Source organism: Notolabrus celidotus, chromosome 10 (assembly GCF_009762535.1).
Source record: "Notolabrus celidotus isolate fNotCel1 chromosome 10, fNotCel1.pri, whole genome shotgun sequence".
NCBI lineage: Eukaryota > Metazoa > Chordata > Actinopteri > Labriformes > Labridae > Notolabrus > Notolabrus celidotus.
In genome coordinates this window covers 37017589-37026670 of record NC_048281.1, presented here as the reverse complement: position 1 = coordinate 37026670, position 9082 = coordinate 37017589, and the positions used below count along the sequence as shown (strand labels likewise).

The window sequence follows — 9082 nt, the reverse complement described above, 5'->3', positions numbered from 1 at the left end:
TCAATCTTTACAGCTATGAGTCATATCATCATCATGATAACACTCAGAGATCCCTGGAGCAGGGTTGGTCTGAAGTTCAGGAGTGGACTCACGCTTTGCATCAAATAATCCGACTAACACAAAGTTTAGTCAGAACACCTGTAACACACCTGTCCTCCTGTGTCTGCTCCTGTGCATGGATCGCTCAGAGTCACTTTTATCTGCAGGTGTTCCTGAGCCGTGAGTATCGCGTTCAGAGTTCAGATGACGGCGCTCCTCCCTTGATCCTGGACGGCTTGTTTCAGGGTTCTGTGAACTTTTAGGACGCTGTGGAGAAACGTCAGAGGAACATCTGAACAGTATAAAAGTTTAAAGAACAATAACGTGTTTCAAAGAGGAGGCAGAGAAAAAGATCTTCTCACCTGAAGTCCTAAAGGTTCTCCAGGTCCTCCACGTCCTCCACGTCTTCCAGGTTCTCCAGGTTCTCCAGGCTCTGCAGGTTCTCCAGGTCCTCCAGGTTCTGCAGGTGCTCCAGGTTCTGCAGGTGCTCCAGGTTCTGCAGGTCCTCCAGGTTCTGCAGGTGCTCCAGGTTCTGCAGGTCCTCCAGGTTCTGCAGGTCCTCCAGGTTCTGCAGGTGCTCCAGGTTCTGCAGGTGCTCCAGGTTCTGCAGGTCCTCCAGGTTCTGCAGGTGCTCCAGGGGTCATTGCTACATAATGTACCCAGGGCTGAGGCTCGCTCTGAGGACTTGGAGTCCTGGTGGTGCAGGGAATCTGCAGGAACAGGTCCAGCCTGACTCTCTTCCTGCTGCCATGCTGCTCCTCTTCCTCCTCCTCTTCCTCCTCTTCCTCCTCCTCTTCCTCTGCAGAGAAAGTGGTCTGAGGATCTAACAGGATGTGTTTACCTGCAGGTGGATTCTCCAGGTGTGCTGTGTTTCTGTCTGCAGGATCTGGACCACAGCTCCAAAAGGAGCTCAGCTGTTCACGTAAATCTGGACTGAACAGCTCTGGTGTGTTGAAGATGGGTAGAGGGCTGGTACTCTGATGGTCCGGATCAAAGGGGAAATGAAGACTAGGGAAGAAGGACGGACCGAGTCTGGAGAAGACGAACTGGAAGAAAGAAGAACAGAAGGTATGAACGCGCTCCTGTCCTCCACAGAAGCGGTCTGTCTGTTTCTGTAGAAGAAGAGGAGACGGACGCACACTTGTTGTGATTTGACACTCTGTCATACAAAGTAAAGACACCTTCAGATGAACACACCTGGTTGTTGCAGTAGTTCAAAATGGCCGCCGTTAGCTCTTTGAGGGTGCTCAGCTGTTGTTCCACTTCCTGTTTGCACTCCTGAACAACCTGTTTCCTCCTCCGCCTCCTCTCTGAGTCACGGCTGGCTTCCACCGTTATCAAACCCTGGAGGCAGAAAAGGTTTCAGATGGAGATCAGATCCCTCCTTTTAAGGTCAAAGGTCACGTTGAACTTCACATACAGGCATAGCTACCTGGGAGTACAGCAGCAGGGGTCCTCTACGAGTGCTGTAGGTCTTTGGGAGGGTCGACTCCGCCTCCACGAGCAGGTGGCCACTTCGGGACAGTCTCAGGAGGGAGTCATGTGACCTCCAGATGAAGTAATCCTATTGGTCGATTGATAGAAGTTGATAAAGGATGATGAGAAGGTTTAATGTGTTTCTTTATGAATATGCTGTTAGTGTTGGTGACATCACGGCCACAGCGTCTACCTGTGGCGTGAAGCACACCTCCAGACGTCCTTCACTTCTGCTCCTGTTGGACGACACGAAGCGACCACACCCCCGACTCAGCAGGGAGAGGGACAGATCCTCCATGACCCTGAGAGGAGACGAGGCGGGGGGAGGGGATGACTTGTTTCTGTTATTAGGTTTGACTCTGTGTTGTTTCCTTCCCTTCGTGTCAGTGTCTCAGTTTCACTGAGTCATTTTGATCCAGACTCAAAGATGAACACTATTCAGAGGAAACTGTGATTTTATTCCTAATCTCTGATAATATCCAGAATTATTGCTCATTTTTCAAATCTCAAATGTCTGATATCTTAAATTCACACTTCAGATCAAGCTGTGAGAGGTGAACTATAATGAGTCAATGGAAACTCAGATTTGTTCTTCATCTTTGATTAAAAATATCCAGAACTGGTGGCCTAGCGGTCTAAGCGTCCCACGTATAGAGGCTATAGTCCTCACCGCAGAGGACGCTGGTTTTACTCCCGGCCGGTCAACCATTCACTGCACGTCTTCCCCTACCCTCCACTCCCCACACTTCCTGTCTCTCTGCAAATATAACTTATATGGAGAAAATATCCAGAATAATGTATTTTTCAGATTTAGTTTGTCTTTTATTTTGAAAGGACACATCAGAGTGACCTGTGATTGGTGCGTTCCTCTCCGCCAGAACAAACCTCTCACCTCCGGGTCACTTCCTGTATCCTGTTCTTTTTCTGTTTGTAAATCTGGTAAAAATGTTCTGTCTCTTTAAAAGTGTCTCTGATTTTGTAAAAATGTTTTGATGTAAATTTGTTTTCTGAAATGTTAAAGTGTTTTATTAAATGTAAATGTGTCTCCTTCTTTGTGAAAGTGTTTCATCCTCTGTAAATCTGCTCTTCACCTTCCAGCCACCGTAGGTTTCACATCAGGTCAAAAGAAGAGTCTGGTCAGCATTTAGTGTGATGAGACAAGTCGTCATCTCAGACTCATTATAACATGGAGAGACTTTCATTTAATACAAATCCTGGATTTAAATCCGGACCGAAGTGAGTCTGAAGTAAAACCTTTGAATCAAATTAGAGTCAGAGTTTATTTAAGCAGATAGCAGTTAACTTCACACGTCTAAAACATGAACCAAGGAAATGAAAAGATGTTTAAAAAGCAGTAAACACAATAAATAAAGCTTTGAGTTCACACAGCTTTCATTCAGACATGATACTGAACCTCACCTGTCACAAACGTCACAGGTGACTCTGAGGAGGTCAGAGCTTCTCTGAGGAGCTGCTGTCTGAACTCAGTTTACACTTCCTGTTTCATCAAATCAAGTTAAAGAAAATCACAGATCCTACCTGCTCTCTCCTTTATGACTGCTCTCTCTCTCTCTCTGAGTGTGTGTGTGTGGGGGTGTGTGTGTGTGTGGGTGTATGGGTGTGTGTTGAGTCCTTGTTGCTAGGTTGTCCAGTCTTGGTACTTTGTGTTTCTGTTACCTTGGCGGCAGTGACATACACGGGCGCACACTGACTCTCTCTCACACACACACACACACACACACACACACACACACACACACACACACACACACACACACACACACACACACACACACACACACACACACACACATTATTAACAAAACTTCTTAATGTAGTTCATTTAGCCTCCAGCAGGTGGCGCAGTCTGTGCAGGTGTTGGACCTCAGAGTGTTTGGTGTCACAGTAAAGTAGGATCCTGTCAGAGTGAGGACGGCTTCAACAGGAGGGGAAATAAATACACTTTATATTTTTATTAATTTTGTTTCATGCTTTTTAAGTTTTTTAAGCTCTACCAGTCAAAAGTTTGGAAACACCTTCTCATTCAAGGGTTAGTATTTATTGTAATGATTGTAAACACTGTAGATTAATACTGAAGACATCAACACTATGAAAGAACAGATATGGAATTATCTAATGTTTTAAAAAAGTGTTAAACAAAGAAGAACATGTTTTAGATTTTAGATTCTGTAAAGGAGCCCCCTTTTTCCTCTCAGTCTGCTTCATGAAGTGGTCTCCTGGAATGGTTTCTGTCAGTCTGCTTCATGAAGTGGTCTCCTGGAATGGTTTCTGTCAGTCTGCTTCATGAAGTGGTCTCCTGGAATGGTTTCTGTCAGTCTGCTTCATGAAGTGGTCTCCTGGAATGGTTTCTGTCAGTCTGCTTCATGAAGTGGTCTCCTGGAATGGTTTCTGTCAGTCTGCTTCATGAAGTGGTCTCCTGGAATGGTTTCTGTCAGTCTGCTTCATGAAGTGGTCTCCTGGAATGGTTTCTGTCAGTCTGCTTCATGAAGTGGTCTCCTGGAATGGTTTCTCTCAGTCTGCTTCATGAAGTGGTCTCCTGGAATGGTTTCTGTCAGTCTGCTTCATGAAGTGGTCTCCTGGAATGGTTTCTCTCAGTCTGCTTCATGAAGTGGTCTCCTGGAATGGTTTCTGTCAGTCTGCTTCATGAAGTGGTCTCCTGGAATGGTTTCTGTCAGTCTGCTTCATGAAGTGGTCTCCTGGAATGGTTTCTCTCAGTCTGCTTCATGAAGTGGTCTCCTGGAATGGTTTCTGTCAGTCTGCTTCATGAAGTGGTCTCCTGGAATGGTTTCTCTCAGTCTGCTTCATGAAGTGGTCTCTCTCTTGCCTTCTGAATGTGAGACCATCAGTTGTTCAGAGGTAGGGTTAGTACACACTGGATCTCCCTGTTTGATAGTGTTATTAGTATTATTTGATAGTGTTGATGTCTTCAGTATTAATCTATAATGTTGAAAATAAATAAGAAGGTGTGTCCAAACTTTGACTTGTAGTGTGTGTTCTAGTGTTTTTAAATCCTCCAACAAGATGAAGATGTTGGTTTCCAGCAGGAGGGTCTGAGGGCTCCACAGTCTGCATGTGGACGCCTACAGTAACAGGATGTTCCTTTAGTGAACACAGTCGGCCTGAGAGTTACACGTTCATTTCATTAAAGACTGCATACATCCCAGCGTATGTGCTTAACACTTGAAGACCTAGACCATCTTTGGGGCGCCAGACTCTCAGACAAATGTAGTATCAATGGAAAGCTGAGGATGCCCGCTGTAACTGAGTGTTTAAAGCTTGTTGACAGGATTAAAGTTCAATAGTTATCAAACATTTAAGAACAAGGAGCCGCCGGCTGCCTCTAGTCTCTGAGGGTTAATCTGAAACATGCTGACAGCAGGAGGGCCGAAATAATCATCAGTCAGCAGCTTAACTGATCACAATATAACTGATGAGCACATGAAGCAAGAAACATTTAATGCAAAACTCTTAATTATTTGACTGAAACAAACTCATTCATCTATGGGAGCACAGTCAAATTCACTACTATGAGAAAGTTCCTCATAATTACTATTTAGTTCCTCATAATTAAGACTTAGTCTCTCAAAGTATGACTAAGTAATACCATTATAGTTTTAGTTATATAGTTATAATATGAATATGAATCTCTATTAACCCTCCTGTTATGTTGCGGGTCAAATTGACCCTTTTAAAAGTCTATTATAGGCAGTATCTGCCAAACCAGCTAAATGCAGCATAACAATCTGGGCAGCATGTGACAGAAGAGGTGTCGTGTTAATTTATCAACATCACTTCATAAAAATCCCAAAAAATCAACATGTAAAATAAAATAAACAGAAATCTAAGTCATGTAAAATTATTGAATTTATATTTAGTGCTTTCTAATGTACATTAAAACAAGTTTTAACATTAATTAGAATGAAAGATGAGTGAGTTCTCCTCATTGAACCATGAGAGGATTAAAGAACACCAATGGACTAAATCTGGATTTAAATGTTTAGTAATGGAGTTAAAAATTAGATTTTTTGGGTTCTGTCACTTTTGAATAGTTGAATATACCCCGGGTCAAGTTGACCCAGGAACATTGTTGCTGTTCCAGAGAAACAAACAGAACAGGAGGGTTAAAATGTCTCAAAAGCAATAACATGCAGCAACCAGTCCACTGAAACCAGGAAGTCTGATATAAACTAGTTATTGATCTGTTTGTTATGAACTAATGTTTTTTTAAGGGACATGATTATTGAGCTGATGAGAGTAAAACGTTGATGCCTCAGTCACATTAACACACAAACAGTGCATGCTCCAAGAACAAGACAGAGGACACACACTTTGATATGTTCACACTATGAACCCTCCTGCGTGTGATCACAGCATCTTAACATCACATGAGCCAGGCTTCAGGATCTGAAGCGTCAGGATGAGCCTCATAGCCTTCCTGAACCAGGGGTAGAAGAAGGCGTAGATCACAGGGTTCAAGCAGGAGTTAAAATGAGCCAACCATATCTCTGCAGACGCAGACGAAGCGTCCACCGAAGTGTCCTCCCCGGCCAGAGCCGGGTAATAATACGGACAGAAACAAAACAGAAACACAACCACGACAATACCCAGAGTCCTCGCCGCCTTCATCTCCGTCTTCTTCACGGCCGGAGCTCCTGAACGCTGCGCCGTCACCGCCGCGATGTGAGAGCGCAGGATCCGAGCCTGAGTCACAGCCACGAAGAACAACCTGGTGTACAGGAATATGATCACAGTGATGGGTAAGATGAAGGTAAACACCAGGTCTAAAACTCCTGCAATGTGATTAATCACTACCACACACTCTCCAAAGCAGGAGTTAGACCGGCCTGGCTGAGCCAAGTGGTCCTGCATGAGAAGCATCCTGAAGATGACAGAGCAGACCCAGCACAGGCAGACGCAGCACCGCGCCCTGTCTTTGGTGACTCTGGCGGGGTAATGCAAAGGGTCACAGATCGCAATGTAGCGGTCAATAGATATGAGCACCATGTTAGCCACTGAAGCAGAGGTAATGATGTAGTCCACCACATAATACACAGTGCACAGGATGTCACCCAGAAACCAGCAAGCCTCTATGTAGATGATTTCAATCGGCATCAACACGAGACCCACGAGGAGGTCTGAGACGGCCAGGGAGAGGAGGAGGAGGTTGGTGGGGGTGTGGAGCTGCCTGCAGACGGAGGATCAGAACACATGACTCACTCACTGAATACTTCAGTTAGAAATCACAGTCTAAACTTTCAGACATGAAGTTATGCAGACATGCAGGAACCACAAAAAGAGAGTCACAGAACAGAGCTGCAGCACTTCTTATCAGATCACATCTTTACACCTGAGCACTGACTGCAGCTGAGAGTCTATACCTGAAGTGGGAGATGGAAATGATGACCAGCAGGTTGAGACCCACAGTGAGCAGAGAAATACAGGAGAGCAGCACGTACACCAGCATGGCATCGGTGTGAGGGTGCGTGGGCTTCGTGCATGACGCGTTCAGGTGTGGAATACAGAGTTCCCCCCCTTCAGGGGTCTCTGTGCTGTGGGAGAATCCTCTTGCACCCAGCATCTTTCTGACCTGAGCTTTCTGCCGTGCAGCTCTTTTATCAGTCTCCACGCCACAGCTCGTGTGTTCCCTGACGTGAACACTGAAGTCCCTCCCTCCGTCTTTACGTCATGCTGTTGAACTAGAGTCTTAATCCCATTAATCCAAAGTCTCTGTAAACCGACATCCGTCTTATCTAACTCTTACCTTTTGAATGATTGTGTGATTACATCTGTAAATGTTGAGATAACAGTAAGAACTTGGTAGGACACACTTTTAATACCTTCCATGTGTAAACAGTGAGCTGCGTCCTGAACACCAGCGTGACAGGTGATATGAAACACAGAGAGGTGTTCTCTCATAACCTGACCTGGGCAGGATGGAGATGATAGATGATTCTGTAGAGAGCTACACATCTGCATCCACATCACTGAACTCAGAGGAAGTCTTCATGCAGGATGCAGTTTAAACCTTCTGCTCTCTGGGAGGCCGTAACAACAGACTGCTCCTTTAAACTGGTCCTACAGTCCTGATTTAAACTGGTCTTATAGTCCTGATTTAAACTGGTCCTACAGTCCTGATTTAAACTGGTCTTATAGTCCTGATTTAAACTGGTCCTACAGTCCTGATTTAAACTGGTCTTATAGTCCTGATTTAAACTGGTCCTACAGTCCTGATTTAAACTGGTCTTATAGTCCTGATTTAAACTGGTCTTATAGTTCTGATTTAAACTGGTCCTACAGTCCTGATTTAAACTGGTCTTATAGTCCTGATTTAAACTGGTCTTATAGTCTTGATTTAAACTGGTCCTACAGTCCTGATTTAAACTGGTCTTATAGTCCTGATCTAAACTGGTCTTATAGTCCTGATTTAAACTGGTCCTACAGTCCTGATTTAAACTGGTCTTATAGTCCTGATTTAAACTGGTCTTATAGTCCTGATTTAAACTGGTCCTACAGTCCTGATTTAAACTGGTCTTATAGTCCTGATTTAAACTGGTCTTATAGTCCTGATTTAAACTGGTCTTATAGTCCTGATTTAAACTGGTCCTACAGTCCTGATTTAAACTGGTCTTATAGTCCTGATTTAAACTGGTCTTATAGTCCTGATTTAAACTGGTCTTATAGTCCTGATTTAAACTGGTCTTATAGTCCTGATTTAAACTGGTCTTATAGTCCTGATTTAAACTGGTCCTACAGTCCTGATTTAAACTGGTCTTATAGTCCTGATTTAAACTGGTCTTATAGTCTAAACTATAAGGCAAGTCTAAACAGGTCTTCAACAGCTTTTTAAACCTGTCAACAGAGTCCACAGTGCTCAGTTCCAGAGGGAGACTGTTCCAGAGTTCAGGACCAACAACCTGGACCACAGTCTCCTTTAGTTTTAACCTGGTACGAGGCACAACCAGTAACCCTTGATCAGAGGACCTTAGAGTCCTGCTTCAGCAACTCCCATTAAGCGCTCTGAACACAACAACAAGAACTTTAAACTGGATCCTACATTTAACTGGAAGCCAGTGCAAAGACATGAGGATCGGAGTGACATGGGACCTTAGCAGCAGCATGCTGGACCACCTGTATGCGGTTCAGGGAAGCTTTGCTAAGACATGTAAAGAGAGAGATACAGTAATCCAGCCGAGGTGACACAAACGCGTGAATAATCACCTCTAAGCTGTGGAATCTAAAGGTCTGAGTTTGGCGATATTTCTTAAGTGATAGAAAGAAGAACAAACTGGTCCAGGCTCAGACCCTGGCCCATTTGGACCCCTAGATCACGTAGGGCAGGTTTAACAGCAGAGGACAAAAACCCAAGGCTTCTCTTCACCTCTGGGACAACACGGTCAGGAGCTGAGACTCAAACGGCTGCACAGTGATGTTAAAGAGGATCCTGAGCTGCCTCGTGTTCCACCGTGATCACGCGGTAGCTGCTGACCCGGTACGTTGAGAACTCCTCAGATTTGTTATTTGCTCCATGCAAGTTTAACGGATGAGA

General features: G+C 44.5%; 2 protein-coding genes across 2 annotated transcripts in view; both read right to left on the bottom strand.

Moving 5' to 3' along the window:
* Positions 1 to 1960, bottom strand: part of LOC117820359 (uncharacterized protein KIAA2012-like) — a 7763-nt gene extending 5803 nt beyond the window's left edge. Inside the window, 5 exon segments of the mRNA XM_034694091.1 lie at positions 150 to 306; positions 402 to 1234; positions 1236 to 1383; positions 1472 to 1603; positions 1709 to 1960. Of these exon segments, the coding sequence (XP_034549982.1) occupies positions 150 to 306; positions 402 to 1234; positions 1236 to 1383; positions 1472 to 1603; positions 1709 to 1813 (1375 nt within the window). The 5' untranslated portion in view covers positions 1814 to 1960.
* A 3941-nt stretch (positions 1961 to 5901) lies between these two features.
* LOC117820357 (trace amine-associated receptor 13c-like) lies at positions 5902 to 7114 on the bottom strand. The gene is made up of 2 exons (XM_034694090.1): positions 6915 to 7114; positions 5902 to 6721 (listed from the first exon to the last, which is right to left on the bottom strand). The coding sequence occupies exons 1-2, from the start codon at positions 7112 to 7114 to the stop codon at positions 5902 to 5904; spliced, it is 1020 nt and encodes a 339-aa protein (XP_034549981.1).
* Between the last annotated feature and the right edge of the window lie 1968 nt (positions 7115 to 9082).